Here is an 18,371-nt window from a genome sequence, read left to right as displayed (position 1 = left end):
GACATGGGTACAATGTGTGAAGCCCATTTCTGGTGTCCCCGGCCGTGATATTGCTGGAATATTGATTAAGCGACGTAAAACCATATTCACTCACTCTAAATGTAGTTACACCTAACTCACTCTCTCACAGATGTAAAATCCACCATGTAACCACCATATCTTGTCAATGTTTATAGGGATGATATTTCTGTTGCTTATGTATACAAACAAATAAACACATGAACTGATCACTGCAAAGAGCAATATTTAATACCTTGATCTATCACAGATAACAACAATATCACAGCTTTGTACACATCAAGCCATATCTGTGTGACCCGATGTTGACTCTCATTCACAGAGGCAAGTATAGGACAAAGGAAAATAGAACACCAGTTTCCATATCAGAGGCGTATATAGACATCTTTTGTACTGAGAATGTGAAGCTTATATCAAGGTACAGCTCCACAGCACCTACTTGTTGCCATGAAAACACAGCATGGACTACTGATGACCTGCTTGTCATTTCAAATTTAGGTCAGGTCCTTAAGAAATATTTTAACATGGAATTAACAATCTACCTAAATCTGGAACTTGGAACTGGAAGATTAAAAAATAAATTGTTGGCTGGACAGCTTTGGAATAGCCAGTTAATCAGTGATTTTTGATCCAGCATGTTTAAATAAAGGTGTAAATTCAATCAAATATATTGTACAGATTTAAATGTGTTGAGGAGTTATTGTTTTCCATGAGCCAGTTGGTGAAAGGTTTTCTGTACCAGACTGTATCCTGAACCAGGACCCTGAGATCAGCAGTAAATGTATTGCACAATGTTGTGACTAACAGAGGATAATACTTGTTACATATACATACTTGGTTGTAATATTGTGAACATTACCAATCATAATATCTTCAGAGTACTTTGTATGTTGAAGAAAATATAAGTTTGAAATTTAGCTGGTGATTATACCAATGTATTATCCGGATTTAAGAATTATGTCATTCTTTGATTACAGTAGTGAATACAACTTATGTCATATCAATCTATCATAGCGAAACAGGCGAAATATGAGTATCTTGATATGACTTTGAACATGTTAACAATTTTCAAAAGTATTGAAAACTTGATTAGGGCCCAGTACTAGGCTGTATTTCAAAAACACAAAATGTTAATTTCTGTCATAATGTGTCTCAAATCACTGAGAAATAATCATGATTAATCTCAAACCAGTGAGAAATAATTATTATTTATCTCAAGTAATCAAAACATAATCATGATATATCCTAAATAATTCTGAAATAAGCATTATTTGTCCTCTCAACAATTATGAAAGAAGTTTAATCTCAAAACCTGGAGAAAAAATAGCAATTACTTCCTTGTTCGAATTACAGTGTATAAATTATTCATATACATATTTACAGCATTGAAATATCAGTCTTAAAGGCCAGCATAAGGCACTCGTCGCCCATGATGCCTTGCATGTTCTTTGTCTTTGTGGACATACAGACCCTCCCCCCTCACTGCTCCTGTCTCACCGAGACACTGGGTCGTACTAATGATTTTATAACACTTCCTTTACATTGATTGGGATACAAATTGTTTTTTGCAATCAAATGAGTAAAAACATTAATCCATACAACACAAATAGTAAAATTCATCATAATACATCTATAAACTCGAAAAGACTTCATCAGTTGCGTGATAAATTTTGATTTTTTTCTAATTATATGAAAATAATAAAACAAATATGAAAATTGAGGTTATACAAAATTCTGCTGGAGGAAACCTATGACAAATGAAGGCAAGCCTGTATTGTGAGGCCAGTCTGTAATAACAAGGCTAGTATGGTAAACAGGCCGGTTACACAAGCTGTAGCAAGCTGTAGTGGGTCTGTAACAAGCTGTAGTGGGTCTGCAACAAGCTGTAGTGGGTCTGCAACAAGCTGTAGCAGGTCTGTAACAAACTGTAGTGGGTCTGCAACAAGCTGAAGTGGGTCTGCAACAAGCTGTAGTGGGTCTGCAACAAGCTGTAGCAGGTCTGTAACAAACTGTAGTGGGTCTGCAACAAGCTGAAGTGGGTCTGCAACAAGCTGTAGTGGGTCTGCAACAAGCTGTAGCAGGTCTGTAACAAACTGTAGTGGGTCTGCAACAAGCTGAAGTGGGTCTGCAACAAGCTGTAGTGGGTCTGCAACAAGCTGTAGCAGGTCTGTAACAAACTGTAGCGGGTCTGCAACAAGCTGTAGCAGGCCTGCAACAGACTAGGTATCCACTCTGATACAACTGATGAGCGTCCGCAGCTGAAGGGGTGGCAAGGTTGCATGATGGGTAGGTTTAGAATGGTTGAGTTTGGGACGGTGAAGGCCATGCACACTGGATCTCTTAGCTGCGTATGGGAAGTGACTTGGAGACTTGTCCTGGAAGAGATGATGATACGCATGATGCAGATGCTCAACACAACCATAAAACTAGTACACCAGTAAACAACACAGAATATTAAAAATTATCATAAAAAGTTATTTCAAGATCAATAGTTAATGACATTGTCAAGTACTGATATTTTGCTTTTTTTTTATTTGTTGAAGAATATTGAGGCATATAAATCGATACACTGGCATTGACAATTAAGAAAATCATTTACATGAAAAATGTGGTGCTGTGTTAACACAATCAGGGCACATTCTATAATCGTTCATAGTTAGGAAGAAAAAAATAAATCAACAGAGATTCTATTCTCCTCACTAAGACGTTCAGCTTCCACATGTGTTGATCAACCCCCCCCCCCCCCCCCCCCCCCCCCCCCCCTCCCCCCAAATACCCCCATCTAACACCCCCTCCCTACTCCCATCTAACCCCCACCCACCCTGAAACCCCCATCTGTCACACCCCATCCTGAGCCCCCACTTATCCCATCCCATCCTTCAAACACCATCCTAAAACCCAATCTATCACACCCCATAAGCAAACCACCATCTATCACACCCCATCCTCAAACCACCATCTATCACACCCACCCTGAAACCCCATCCTAAAACCCAAACTATTACACCCACCATCAAACCCCACCCTCAAACCCCATCTATCCCGCCCCTCTATTACACCACATCCTCAAACCCCATCTGTTACAACCAATCCTCAAACCACCATCTATCACACCCACCCTGAAACCCCATCCTAAAACCCAAACTATTACACCCACCATCAAACCCCACCCTCAAACCCCATCTATCACACCCACCCTCAAACCCCATCTATCACACCAACCCTGAAACCCCATCCTAAAACCCAAACTATTACATCCACCATCAACCCCACCCTCAAACCCCATCTATCCCGCCCCTCTATTACACCACATCCTCAAACCCCATCTGTTACAACCAATCCTCAAACCACCATCTATCACACCCACCCTCAAACTCCATCTATCACACCCACCCTCAAACCCCATCTATCACACCCACCCTCAAACCCCATCCTCAAACCCCATCTGTTACAACCAATCCTCAAACCACCATCTATCACACCTCATCCTCAAACCCCCCTCTATTACACCACATCCTCAACCCCCCTCTATCACATTCCATCCTCAAACACCAATCTATTACACCCACCCTCAAACCCCATCTATCACACCCACCCTAAAACCCATTTAAACACCCCCATCCACTACCAGCAACTGCTGCCATACCCCAAACCTCACTATCAACACTCACACCTCCACCTCTTCAAACACATACGGGTATGAGGAAAGAGGTTGTCTGCCCTTATGCAATTGCCTGACGGCTGAAGCTACAATCTACACAAACTAAATCTGTTTACAGTCTGATAAATGACAGCCATAACAACAGAGTGTGTCATTTGACATGCAAAATGGACAATCTGTGAAACTGAAATGAAAGATGCACCCATCAACTAAAGAATAATACAAGAATAGAAGTCATGCTGCTGACAGTCTCATCACACAGGTTACCAGGCCATGCAGACTCGGGAGAGAAAGGTGCACCTCTGGATGCATCACATTCTCATTTGTAAGCTTCAATAGGGGTCCACATGGAAATGTGTTACTTTAAGAAGAGTTTGAGGGGGGTCTACTTGGAAATGTGTTACTTTAAGAAGAGTTTGAGGGGGGTCCATTTGGAAATGTGTTACTTTAAGAAGAGTTTGTGGGGCTCCACTTGGAAATGTGTTACTTTAAGAATAGTTTGAGGGGGGTCCACTTGGAAATGTGTTACTTTAAGAAGAGTTTGTGGGGCTCCATTTGGAAATGTGTTACTTAAAGAAGAGTCTGAGGGGGATCCACTTGGAAATGTGTTACTTTAAGAAGAGTTTGAGGAGGGTCCATTTGGAAATGTGTTACTTTAAGAAGAGTTTGAGGGGGGTCCACTTGGAAATGTGTTACTTTAAGAAGAGTTTGAGGGGGATCCATTTGGAAATGTGTTACTGTAAGAAGAGTTTGAGGGGAATCCACTTGGAAATGTGTTACTTTAAGAAGAGTTTGAGGGGGATCCACTTGGAAATGTGTTACTTTAAGAAGAGTTTGAGGGGGATCCACTTGGAAATGTGTTACTTTAAGAAGAGTTTGAGGGGGATCCACTTGGAAATGTGTTACTTTAAGAAGAGTTTGAGGGGGGTCCACTTGGAAATGTGTTACTTTAAGAAGAGTTTGTGGGGCTCCATTTGGAAATGTGTTACTTAAAGAAGAGTCTGAGGGGGATCCACTTGGAAATGTGTTACTTTAAGAAGAGTTTGAGGAGGGTCCATTTGGAAATGTGTTACTTAAAGAAGAGTCTGAGGGGGATCCACTTGGAAATGTGTTACTTTAAGAAGAGTTTGAGGGGGATCCACTTGGAAATGTGTTACTTTAAGAAGAGTTTGAGGGGGATCCACTTGGAAATGTGTTACTTTAAGAAGAGTTTGAGGGGGGTCCACTTGGAAATGTGTTACTTTAAGAAGAGTTTGTGGGGCTCCATTTGGAAATGTGTTACTTAAAGAAGAGTCTGAGGGGGATCCACTTGGAAATGTGTTACTTTAAGAAGAGTTTGAGGAGGGTCCATTTGGAAATGTGTTACTTTAAGAAGAGTTTGAGGGGGGTCCACTTGGAAATGTGTTACTTTAAGAAGAGTTTGAGGGGGATCCATTTGGAAATGTGTTACTGTAAGAAGAGTTTGAGGGGGATCCACTTGGAAATGTGTTACTTTAAGAAGAGTTTGAGGGGGATCCACTTGGAAATGTGTTACTGTAAGAAGAGTTTGAGGGGGATCCACTTGGAAATGTGTTACTTTAAGAAGAGTCTGAGGGGGATCCACTTGGAAATGTGTTACTTTAAGAAGAGTTTGAGGAGGGTCCATTTGGAAATGTGTTACTTTAAGAAGAGTTTGAGGAGGGTCCATTTGGAAATGTGTTACTGTAAGAAGAGTTTGAGGGGGGTCCATTTGGAAATGTGTTACTTTAAGAAGAGTTTGAGGGGGGTCCATTTTGAAATGTATTACTTTAAGAAAAGTTTGAGGGGGGTCCATTTTGAAATGTGTTACTTTAAGAAGAGTTTGAGGGGGATCCACTTGGAAATGTGTTACTGTAAGAAGAGTTTGAGGGGGGTCCATTTGGAAATGTGTTAATTTAAGAAGAGTTTGAGGAGGGTCCATTTTGAAATGTGTTACTTTAAGAAGATTTTGAGGGGGGTCCACTTGGAAATGTGTTACTTTAAGAAGAGTTTGAGGGGGATCCACTTGGAAATGTGTTACTTTAAGAAGAGTCTGAGGGGGATCCACTTGGAAATGTGTTACTTTAAGAAGAGTTTGAGGAGGGTCCATTTGGAAATGTGTTACTTTAAGAAGAGTTTGAGGAGGGTCCACTTGGAAATGTGTTACTTTAAGAAGAGTCTGAGGGGGATCCATTTGGAAATGTGTTACTTTAAGAAGAGTTTGAGGAGGGTCCATTTGGAAATGTGTTACTTTAAGAAGAGTCTGAGGGGGATCCACTTGGAAATGTGTTACTTTAAGGAAGGTTTGAGGAGGGTCCATTTGGAAATGTGTTACTTTAAGAAGAGTTTGAGGGGGGTCCATTTTGAAATGTGTTACTTTAAGAAGAGTTTGAGGGGGGTCCATTTTGAAATGTGTTACTTTAAGAAGAGTTTGAGGGGGATCCACTTGGAAATGTGTTACTGTAAGAAGAGTTTGAGGGGGGTCCATTTTGAAATGTGTTACTTTAAGAAGAGTTTGAGGGGGGTCCATTTGGAAATGTGTTAATTTAAGAAGAGTTTGAGGAGGGTCCATTTGGAAATGTGTTACTTTAAGAAGAGTTTGAAGGGGGTCCACTTGGAAATGTGTTACTTTAAGAAGAGTTTGAGGGGGATCCACTTGGAAATGTGTTACTTTAAGAAGAGTCTGAGGGGGATCCACTTGGAAATGTGTTACTTTAAGAAGAGTTTGAGGGGGGTCCACTTGGAAATGTGTTACTTTAAGAAGAATTTGAGGGGGGTCCACTTGGAAATGTTTTAATTTAAGAAGAATTTGAGGGGGATCCACTTGGAAATGTTTTAATTTAAGAAGAACTTGAGGGGGTCCACTTGGAAATGTTTTAATTTAAGAAGAATTTGAGGGGGTCCACTTGGAAATGTGTGAATTTGAAAAGGAGTGAGTAGGGGGGTCCACCTTAGAAATGTGTTATTTTTAAAAGGTTTGGGCAGGGGTGGGTGGTAATAGCCTCTGTAGCTCACCTAACCAACAACAGAATCCAAGCCACAGGCCAGCCAAATAATAACAGTGAGTAGAAAGGAGAAAACTAAAAGGCTATAAAACATCCAAGAGTACAACATCTGGCTAGTGACTGACACACACATACATATATAGTCATACCATTTCTATCCATGGTTGGTAGTATAGTATTAGCTAAGTCCACATTAGCCAAATACTTGGTTATCTTTAGGTAAGCATTAAAATAAAACATTCTTTCATTAAAAAAGCCATATATTAGTAATTGTTATGTTCCATATCAGGTCTACCTGGTTCACCCGGTCATGTAGTAATGCAGGAGGTCAGCCTGCAACATGGTGGAACAAGGCAAGCTCTTTGTTATGTCATTCCTGATACTGCTTGAGACTGAAGGTGTGAGACATCATTAAACACATCACTGTGTGAAGCAGATAGGTGAGTTGTACCACCAGAAGTCTCGCCATTGTAGTGGTGTACTGTGTGTACCCAGGTATTTATCATCTCAAACTGGCTCCCACAGGTGATATGACTTGGGTGAGATCAAGCAGTACCTACATTGCACATATCGCTGCAATGAAATTGCATCACAATACTTTGCAAACCATTGTGACGTCATTGGTTACCATGATGTCACAATCAAATGACATCACTAATGACTCTGCTACTGAAGCTGTTAGCAGTACTTTTTACACTTCAGACACTGCTTTTTACTGTATACAAACTGAAAAAGTTGGAAGAATGATGTTGGATGATAAATACCATCTCATCCGAGTGTCTTTTGTTATCAAATACATCAACACTTGTTGATAAAAGTGGAAAAAGTTCTTGACAAGCCTCAGAGTTTTTACCACTTTTATCAACTTGCGTTGATATATTTTGATATGAAAAGACACTCGGGTGAGATTCTCTATTTATATCTGTGGCAGGCAAACTGGCAAGAAACCTATTTTGTCCACAACTTTGAAATATTCAAGTCCTTATTTTCAGACATATTCAAGTATTGCATTGAACTAAATGAGTCATTTTTGTCTTTTTACATGTCCCTTTGCAACCTAAAACAGAAGTTAAAATCACAATAACATGAAATGGAAGATTTGTCATTTGAAATTTGTAAGGTGAAAAAAAAAATATAGAGAGCGGGTGGGTGGTGCTTTTTTGGTTGTTGCTAGTTTAAACTGGTATGTAACCAAATAAACAGTTGTGTACCATCAACTTGGGAAAGGGCATCCCTACATAAACAACCATACAAACTCCTATTGCCGCCATTACCATAACACCATTTTTGTTTAGCCTAATATTGACCAATATTTGTTTTAGACTTTGGCTACTATGGGTCCGCTGGAACACCTAGAGAAGTCCACATTCATTCATCTCTGGAGAATAGTTTGGCACTGAATAATGATTTTGGCAGATATTTTTGTGATCATTTCAAGTATGTACTATTTGAAATCTACCAACAACAATTCTGAGCTCACACACACTCTTGCTAAACAGTCTAAAAGTTTTTTCGTGCTGAATCATTCAATTATTCACAGCAGAAATTTAGATCCTTCACTTCTTTAATATTAATATGTAAGGCATTGTATTGGCAAAACACTTGTATTGCAATATATAGTGTCATAAATCATGTATAAATGTTCTAATTACTATTATATAAATGTTCCAATAATCAATACTTACAGATAAATCATGAATAAATGTTCTTATAATTACAGATGTGACTCCCATCAATACTTACAGATAAATCATGAATAAATGTTCCAATAATTACAGATGTGACTCCCATCAATACTTACAGATAAATCATGAATAAATGTTCTAATAATCACAGATGTGACTCCCATCAATACTTACAGATAAATCATGAATAAATGTTCTAATAATCACAGATGTGACTCCCATCAATACTTACAGATAAATCGTGTATAAGTGTTCTAGTCTTCACAGATGTGACTCCCATCAATACTTACAGATAAATCGTGTATAAGTGTTCTAATCTTCACAGATGTGACTCCGATCAATACTTACAGATAAATCATGTATAACTGTTCTAATAAACACACATGTGACTCCCATCAATACTTACAGAAATATAGTGATGCAGTTTCTTCTTGGCGAGCCTGTAATGGCGACACATGTGTTCTTGCGCCATCTTGCGGACAGGGGAGATCACTGTGCGAGACTTGGTGATGGGCGGAGGTGGCATGGGCTTCTCCCAGACGTAGTCATTCTCAAAGGCTGACTGAACCATGGGGAACCTGGTGTCCACCTCGTCCATGTGAGTGATGCTAGAAGGAAGGAAGGCCAAAACTGTGTTTGAGATCTCATGCCATTGTGGAGACAAATATATTGGAGAGACTACACGCCCCATAGCCACCAGAACAAGAGTTTGCCACTAACGTGGCTATATACCCCGCCCCTGTTGCAGAATTTATGACATAATTAAATCTAAAGAAACCCTAACCTTTTTTAACCGAGGTGGAGCTTGTCATGGAAATTTTAAAAAAAAGAAGAGTTTGGAACCTAAGTCCATCTTGCTGCCATGGAAACATAAAAAATAACAATTTCTAAAATATCTGAATAGCAAAAGGCACCAGTTCAGCATGTATTTGACAGACCTGCAAAGTTTGATGAAAAAATATTGAACGGTTTCTGAGTTATGCTCCGGAAACGAAATGTGACGGACACACGGACGGATGGACGGAGCCCGTTTCTAAATCCCTCGCCAACTTTGTTGGGCGGGGAATAATAAAAGAACACAAGACCTCTGTTGAAAAATCTGACATGAAATCTATCCTTTCCGAAAATCTCATAAAAAATCCTGACCACCATATTTTCTGGCAACAAAACAAGATTCCCCAGACCAACATCATCTTCCGAGAGTCATGACAAACTATACACTGCAACTTCTTTGGCCACTTACTGTGGTTTGTAGAGGATGTTCCCGGACTTGTCCAGTGGAGGCAGGGTCAGGTCAGGGTCATGTGACCTTGTCATGTGACTAGGCTTGTTCCTGCGATGGCGAGAGCCGGACACAGGGATGATGGGAACGTTGGTTGTCCACTGCATCTGGAGGACACCGAAGTTACTTCTGCCAGAGTCTCTGGAACAGATGGAGAGGTGTGGTCAACAACAGGGGGACGTCAAATCCGTGATTGTGTTATTGTCAAAGGATGCTTAACCTTCTTCATATAGAAATACGAACCAGACATACTATATAAATTAGTACACATTCATCCCGGCTCATCTCAGTAGCAAACACCCTGCCTTATATTTTATTACTTTTTATATTTATTTTTGTAACAATTCCATGCATGTGTGTCCAGCTGTAGGTCATCTATTTCGTCCATGAAGACCTCCTGCTGCACTTACACGTTCTGCGTGTGGACACTGAGTCGCCCGGGAACTGCCTCCACCTTGTGTTTCTCTGAGTCTGACTTGTCCTGAAAACAAATGGTTTAAGAGATATACAATGTGCAGTACATCATTTCTTTAAAATTAACCTTCCAAATCATACCGATCTCAAACATTACATCCACTCACAGGATTTTGATTATTCTTCAAAATCATACCGTTGTTGAACTTTGACATACAATTACAGCGTTGGGCTGACACTCAGCTGCCCACATACCTTCTCCGCCACCCGGACTGTGTGCAGCAATCGGAGTCCAGCCTCCCCCGGGTATGTGGGGAAGTCGGAGCTGATGTAGGAGATTGGTGGCAGGCTGGACATCTTCTTCATGTTGCCCTCCTCAAAGTCCTTCTTCACCATGCCCATCCTGCGTCTCTCCATGGCAGTGGGAGTCTCAAAAAATTCCTTCCAGTCTTTCCCTGCAAAAACAGAACTCAAGTAATATAATTCCTCCCAGTATTTCCCTCCAACCATAGAACTGAAAGAATTCCTTCCAATCTTTCCCTCCAACCATAGAACTCAAAGAATTCCTTCTAATCTTTCCCTCCAACCATAGAACTGAAAGAATTCCTTCCAATCTTTCCCTCCAACCATAGAACTGAAATAATTCCTTACAATCTCTTCCTGTAACAATAGAACTGTTTGTATTTTGTTTCATTTGTAATGTTTCATAGTCTGACTGGACTGCACCTTGAGAGGTGATGGTAGGTAGGGGTGTACATAGGACAGTGAAGAGACGATCGATCTCTGTAATTATTAATGTTAAAGAAAGATAATTTATCTGCTTCAATACATTTGATACTTCTACTAGTTTGAGACATCCAGCCCACTGCATTGTGACATCACCAATCCTACAAAGAGAGTGGATTAGCATGGAAGCGAGTACATCAACGCTCCAAGACAGTGAGGTACAACCAAGATAAGTATATTGACTCCTACCTTTCTTAGGAGGCGGTGACGATCCATTGGACGATGACTTCACTGGTGACAGCTGCCGCTGCTTGACTTTCTTCTTGTATGACGCCACCCGGGCCGACGCGGTTGCCCTGGGAGGAGTCTGAGATGCCGATGCCGGAGTCGTAGAAGCTGAGCCCCTCCTGGGAGTGAATCTCCGTCTACAACACCAACAGTCACATGGTTTTACATCCAAACACATTCAAATCAGATCTTAGTTCTCTACCACTGAACAAAGATCTGGAGACATCCCATTTGCGGGTCATGTCAGGACTTTGCATAGCCTGAGGGAAGTACTGCCAAACAATATCGGCAATCTATAAGGCATTCTAGAATGTTCTTTTGTTCAGTTTTCAAATTATGAATCGAGAACTTTGTCAGAATATTTTAAAAAGCGTTGTCTGAAATGGATGTAGCCAGTCTGAAACTTGTGGCTCATAGCTAAAGAAAGCTGCTTCCTGATTGGCTAATGTCAACTTGTTAGTCATTTCATTGTCAGTCAAAGTTCGCGAGAAGGCCATTCAGACGTAACCTGTAATGGGATGTCCTCAGATCTTTGTTTTGCAGTTGTGAGAAGTAAGGTCCGACTCTAATGAGACTGTTAACATCAAGATGTGATGTACATAAACTATAAAAGCGTTCTGGCAGAAACAGAAGACCAAAATCACAATCCCTCTTTAACTTGAATCTCCACCCCCCCCCCCCCCAAAAAAAAGCCCTTCTCCATGACAGGAGATTCCATGGTGATTCCCTTCAGCCATAAATGATTCATCACAACAAAGCTTCGTCCCTCAGGCAGCTTCAAACCAAAGGGAGGAAGGGCTTGCTTATGTTCTGCAGCAATATCTACAACTACTAGTCTCTCTTACAGAACCAAGAGCATATATTTCATAAAACAATCACCCCATTTCATTCCACTCCTCATCCCATACTCTACCAGCCTACACTCATCCCATACTCTAGCAGCCTTCACTCGTCCCCTACTCTACCAGCCTACACTCATCCCATACTCTAGCAGCCTACACTCATCCAGTACTCTACCAGCCTACACTCATCCCATACTCTACCAGCCTACACTCATCCCATACTCTAGCAGCCTACACTCATCCCATACTCTACCAGCCTACACTCATCCCATACTCTAGCAGCCTACACTCATCCAGTACTCTACCAGCCTACACTCATCCCATACTCTACCAGCCTACACTCATCCCATACTCTAGCAGCCTACACTCATCCCATACTCTAGCAGCCTATACTCATCCCATTCTCAAGCAGCCTACACTCATCCCATACTCTACCAGCCTACACTCATCCCATACTCTACCAGCCTACACTCATCCCATACTCTAGCAGCCTATACTCATCCCATACTCTAGCAGCCTATACTCATCCCATTCTCAAGCAGCCTATACTCATCCCATTCTCAAGCAGCCTATACTCATCCCATTCTCAAGCAGCCTATACTCATCCCATTCTCAAGCAGCCTATACTCATCCCATTCTCAAGCAGCCTATACTCATCCCATTCTCAAGCAGCCTATACTCATCCCATACTCTAGCAGCCTATACTCATCCCATTCTCAAGCAGCCTATAATCATCCCATTCTCAAGCAGCCTATACTCATCCCATTCTCAACTCTCTATAAGAGATTTGAGGGTTCCTTAATACTGGCGGTGTTTGTTATTGAATTATCAGTATTTAACCTTATAGATAATTATAGTTAAAGACTATATGTTTGTCTAATCGACTACTATCATCATTATTTGAATTTGGATGGGACCTGTAAGTATTGATTCATCCAGTTCAATATGATAAGAGTAATATGGGGGTATGTATTTAGAGCACAAAAGTTAAAGATGACAAATGGAGAGCCTAACCCTCTGTTATTATCAAGTGTCAGTCACGGCTGTTTCGCAGGACCACCAACAACCTTTTTCAGTTTTAGCCTCCTCAGGCCCCCCTATCTATTTGAATGAAAGGCAATACCGTGTGTATAGCTACCAAGTGCGAAGCAATAGTTTCAAATGTGATATAAATGCAGTAACTATCGTCATAACAGCGGTTCTCATTGGAGTGAGTGACTGAGTATTCCAGTTATATCACGGGGTGTCAGCTTAATGTGGGAGGAAAGCCCCAAGTGATGCAGGTGTCAGATGTTTACCACTTCGGTGAAACCCACGAGCATGGGTATGGTGCTGACAAACCTAGAAACATAATCGGGGCGAACCAGGATTCGAACCTACAATCATAGGTTTCTGGCGAGCCCAAGGGACGCAACTCTGCACAGCGAATCGCGGCACCTTAGACGACTGGGCCAACCCGTGCCCCCGATTCTCACTGGAATCACCACAAGGCCGCTTTTGAAACTAAAAGCATTGGCAACCGAACACATCCGTTCATATCCGTTAAATTCCGCATTTCGACAACTACAACAACACTAACTGTCGCCACAGAGCACAAAACATAATAAATGCATTTGGTTCCAATAAGGAAGCTATATTACCAATATGTCTTCATTTTTAACTCAATCAACACTTTTTATTCCAGTAGATAGGAGGGCCTGTTAGTGCTGCGAACAATGATATACATTGTCAGGATGACAACTCACTTGTTGTGATATCTCAGTTGGAATGACGATGTCCTGATGGTCCGAGTCACCAGACATTGACAGAGAGTGAAGGTCGGAGTCTTTGTCCGAACTCATCCTGGCGTACTCTATCAGGCGATTACTGAGCACCTGCCCTGAATCCCGCTGACCTTCAAGTAAAATACCAGCTCAGCTAGAGTCAAATTTGTTGGAATGTCTGGTAAATCCATGACATGCTGATATGCTGATGGAAATGAATAAGGGAACAATGAAAATAGGGAAATCAGCTTTACTGTTGGTACATTTGAAATACCGCGCATACATACAAATTCAACACATGTCAGAATCTAATGTTGAGATGTGTTTGTGTGCAATGTTTCCAACGTGTATTTGGTAGACGAGGCTGGAACCCATGATAGCATATCATTGTACTGTGTCTAAAACTAAGTGTTCACTTATTCATTTCCAACAGTATATCAAGACATGGTCATGTGACTGGATGGGTGATCATGTTGCTGTGGTGGCTGTGGTGCTATGGTGGTGTTCTCAACCAACAGCTGTGAGTGTCTCCCTGCTTTCTATCCATGCTGTTGAGAGCTACCATCAGAGCAAGAAAACACACAATATCAGAAAAATGTTCCCATTCCATAATGACCTTTCACATCGACATGAAATAAACTTCTGTCTTTATGGAAGAGAATTTATGGATGTCAACTTCTTTATAATGAGGAACACAACATTTCGGAGTATATGCTTACTCTTTCATCAGGTGAATAAATGCTATAAAACAGAGACCATATATATGTACCTGTAAAAACTACAATAGTAACACGATAACAAAGGTGAAAACTGAACAGAGCATTTACTGTCATTGTTTTTTTTAAAGTCTTCTTTTCCAATCTTCCTCCTGCCCGTATTCATGTGAATAGGACCCATAAACAGTTAATGCTCAGATGCCTTGAGCAGTGAATTCATCAAAACAATATACAAACATATCAAGTCTCCCGAAAACGTCTGACGAAAATTTGATAACTTGTTGTGGCTTAGCCAATCTTTTCATCTCAAACAACAAGATGAAAAATATGCCAGGTACACAACCGACCATGAGGTCAACCAAAACATAATGGAATGAATATTTTAAAACTGCACACGCTATTCAAGATGATCAACAATGTAAGCTTAAATATATATTGTCACTAATGAGTAGTAGAGTAGGTCAATGAGTGCTGTCAGCAGTGTCTCATGTAGGTTGATTACTGTATTCGACATAATAATCGCCCATGGAGCTCTCAAAATTAGAAATAGTGGGCTCTTATCAGAACATTATTTTGGTGAAAAAGAACAGAGTTGAAAGATCGTTAATTTCATGGTTTATGCTGACAGCCTGAAATGTTAATATACAACAGATATATTTTCCCAGAATTTAATTTCCCTTAATTAAGGATTTATATAATACACGTATTATACACGAATAAATAAGTCTTGTGTACATTGATCATTCGGAAGGGGTGCTAATTGGGATTGTTCACTAGCCAATATATTAGCAAATATCGCTGTAGGCGCTTATTAGAGCAGGGCGCTTATTACATCGAATACGGTACTAACAGGCAAACCACAACCAGATTGTTTGTAGAAATAAGAAAATTTCCTGAAATTTAAATAATTACCTGGAATTTCTTCTGAAACATTATAGTTATTGGGAAGTAAATGAGAAAAACAGACTCAAATATGGTATCCAATTGTCCATTATTTCTAAAAATGCAGAGAATACATTAAAAATTGAGTCCACCTCTAGAATAATTTGGTAAGTCTAGATCTGCCTTGGCTCTGAAATTAAGCATTGTTCTGGGCTCCCTTTGGATAATATTTTTTGATTTGTAGCTATATATAGTTAAATAATACACTGAAAGGCAAAAGAAACGTCATGTGGATGTATCATATAAATATCTTTATCATATAATGGGTAGGTTTCTCGGCAGGATAAAGCCAACGGATAAAAACGATATCCGTTGGGGTCATATGCGGATAGAGATGCAAATATCAAAGGTCAAGTAGGGACTACTTTCACTGTTTATAAACAAACATGGCGTCGCCCTTGTCATTCGGCGATCGAGTCAGAATTAACCATCGTGAATCTGGATAAACAACAGGGATAATTGCTATCATTATCAAAAGAACAGTCTAATATACTGAAAATCTGTGTCTAACTGTAACGTAGCTAAGTCATTTTATAAGTTTTGGCAACTTTGGAGATATAAATTTCGAAACAATTTGACGAGGGCACGTGGCCTAGCCAAGCGGGATCAGTAGCCATATCTGTGCTTGTAGACCTCTGCGGCTTGAAACCTCCTCCACAAATTAAAATAGTTGGATTTGGCGGAAATATGTTTGAATTGTTACCTTGTTTCGTTTTGTCGCTGTGTGTACATCTGACTACACTTCTTATCGTTATGACAGGACAGACCGACTTTCAACGTCTGACCGTGGCCGTGACGTCTCATAGACTAGGGTTAGAGTAGCTTCCCTTTGACAAAGGGCAGTTGCTCTAGCGGACAGACCGATGGATTGCCGCGAAAGGCAATTAAAAACAATTGTTGTTTTGCGTATATGTTGCTTCGCCACTGTATAAGAAACAGATTTCAGTTGGAACTATATTGGCTACTGTCACTGTCCGACTGACATATCACTTACCCTGTGACGTAATAAATATTAATGCGCGCATTCCAGGAAAACTCGCAATGTTTCGGTAATGTTTGTGAGTGAGGGAAAGCGATTTTGAAGCACAGAATTAAAGAATGACATTATATGATAAAGAGGTTATCACGCTTGTGTGTTTGGGGATGGTAAATATCCTGTATTAGGAATAAACACTATGTATTTAGCTCGCCAAGGCTCGCTAAATACAATGTTTATTCCTAATGCAGGATATTTACCATCCCCAAACACACTCGCGTGATAACCTCTATTTATTTTCAAATGCTTATATGTAAGTAAAGACATCGGAGAAAGTCAGTGTTTGACCCACATGAAATTAAAAGTCTGGGGAATGTTTTTGCGAATTGTGAATTTTGGGAGGCACCAGAAGACATCACAGCTGGGGGGTTCAAAATCAGTGCCTGGTGGCATCGTTGACTACAGCCAAACATCTCCTGTACATGGAGTGGACTAGCCTGTTGATGAAGGCCATTGGGATATGGGCCCATATCCTCAGGAACGCTACACGCAGTTCTGCTGCAGTTGTCGGCCTTGGGCGTAAACAACAGGAAGCAATCACAGTGGTAACCTTTTGTGACATCACAGGAAACAGCTTATCACATGTTTTCGCAAATGGCGAACAGAATAACTCGCCGTTACAGTTATTTATTTGCCTCTTTCAATAAAGGTAGATACTTGTTCACGATCAATTTATGAACTTTGTAAACGTACGTAATAGCTATTGGCGATTTTATCTGTGGATTATATATTATAGCTGTGGATTCCATATATTGTTACACATAAAGATTGTGGAGTTTATGAAGAATGATAAACTTTGAACTTTGAAAACTTATTATCGGAAGTAGTAACATGCATAACATTTTTTTAATAATGACAACATTGGTCTATAATAATAACTTTATTGATGATTTATAACAATAATGGCTCTAGTCGTGTCAACTTCCAAATTAGGGAAGTTGGAATTCTATCGGATCGCCATTCAGGCGATGTTTCTGACAGATCACGAATCTGAAAATACTATCATGAAAGTGTATCCCGTGGATAAGCCGACCCCTTTCTACAGATTCTTTTTTCTGGTCCTCAAAATTTGGCTTATCTATGGACATATACGGTACGTCGTTGAGTCGGCGTTGGATCTCATCCCACAAGTGTATAATGGGATTAAAATCTTGACTGAGGGCAGGCCAAGGCATGATTTGGATGTTGTGCTGCTGGAGGAAGTCCCTGGTGACTCTGGCAGTGTGGGGATGGGCGTTGTCTTGCTGAAAGTTGTGGTTTTGATGACGGGCAAATGACTTGGTCAATGTAGTGGAGAGCTGTGATGCCATAACCCAGGCCTGGACCAATATTCTGAAAGACCACAGGTCCCACTCTCTGGTTCAATCCAATTCCACCCCAAACCATGATGCTTGGGCCGCCACACGTGTCTCGTTCCATAACACAAGCATCAGCATAACGTTCGCCCCTCATTCGCCAGACCCTGACTCTGCCATCCACCGTTGAAACACAGTAGTGACTTCCATCAGTGAAGATGATTCTGCTCTATTGCTGTTGACGCCAATTTTGATGCTGCCTGGCCCATTGCAGTCGGGCCTGTCGGTGACGATCTCTCAGGATGGGTACACGAGCAGGATGGTGGCACGAGATGTTGTTGGCAGTTAGGCGACGTCGGACTGTACGATCACTGATGGCACGCTGGTGGTTGCCAATGGTTTGCCGAGCTGTTTCTGTGGCCATTCGGACTCGGTTCTGCAGATGATGGCGTATCATGAACCGATCATGTCTGGGAGTAGTGACTCTAGGACGACCACTACGCGGTCGGTCGTCCGTGGTGTTGGTGGTGTTGTGGCGATGTTGCAAACGATATATCGTTCTGACGTTGACATTGAATGCATTTGCAACGACCTGTGCACTCTGGCCTGCTTGCAGTCTTCCGATTGCTTGTTGTCTCTCATTTCCTGATAATCTTGGCATGGCTGATGAATCGAAATAACGAAAGCCAGCTTAACAGTTT

General features: G+C 40.9%; 2 protein-coding genes across 4 annotated transcripts in view; both read right to left on the bottom strand.

Annotated features, from left to right (window-relative positions):
* Nucleotides 1-2,122: 2,122 nt before the first annotated feature.
* LOC139463551 (uncharacterized) lies at nt 2,123-8,968 on the bottom strand. Of its 3 annotated transcripts, none has more exons than XM_071244825.1 (3): nt 8,773-8,968; nt 6,977-7,014; nt 2,123-2,393 (listed from the first exon to the last, which is right to left on the bottom strand). In XM_071244825.1, exons 1-2 carry the CDS (start codon nt 8,962-8,964, stop codon nt 6,982-6,984), a joined length of 225 nt encoding a protein of 74 aa, XP_071100926.1. In that variant the 5' UTR covers nt 8,965-8,968; the 3' UTR covers nt 2,123-2,393; nt 6,977-6,981. The 3 variants fall into 3 exon arrangements, with proteins under 3 accessions (XP_071100926.1, XP_071100925.1, XP_071100924.1); XM_071244824.1 differs by lacking the exon at nt 6,977-7,014 and adding an exon at nt 6,831-6,894; XM_071244823.1 differs by lacking the exon at nt 6,977-7,014.
* Nucleotides 8,969-10,431: 1,463 nt separating this feature from the next.
* LOC139463680 (uncharacterized) overlaps nt 10,432-18,371 on the bottom strand; it is a 28,233-nt gene continuing 20,293 nt past the window's right edge. The window contains exons 11-13 of the mRNA XM_071244937.1: nt 13,664-13,812; nt 11,038-11,213; nt 10,432-10,517 (exon numbers count right to left, since the gene is read on the bottom strand). Of these exons, the coding sequence (XP_071101038.1) occupies nt 11,043-11,213; nt 13,664-13,812 (320 nt within the window). The 3' untranslated portion in view covers nt 10,432-10,517; nt 11,038-11,042. The remainder of the gene's footprint in view (nt 10,518-11,037; nt 11,214-13,663; nt 13,813-18,371) is intronic.

The sequence above is a fragment of the Haliotis cracherodii genome, unplaced genomic scaffold, assembly GCF_022045235.1.
Source record: "Haliotis cracherodii isolate W230 unplaced genomic scaffold, xgHalCrac1.p SCAF_16, whole genome shotgun sequence".
In the NCBI taxonomy this organism is placed as follows: domain Eukaryota; kingdom Metazoa; phylum Mollusca; class Gastropoda; order Lepetellida; family Haliotidae; genus Haliotis; species Haliotis cracherodii.
This window is presented reverse-complemented; position numbering and strand designations above follow the sequence as displayed.

Coding starts and splice junctions, on each gene's coding strand:
- LOC139463551 (XM_071244823.1), bottom strand. CDS start 8,964: ATGGACGAGGTGGACACCAGGTTCCCCATGGTTCAGTCAGCCTTTGAG. Junction 2,394..8,772: donor AACTGCATCACTATATTTCT/GTAAGTATTGAT, acceptor CATCTCTTCCAG/GACAAGTCTCCAAGTCACTT.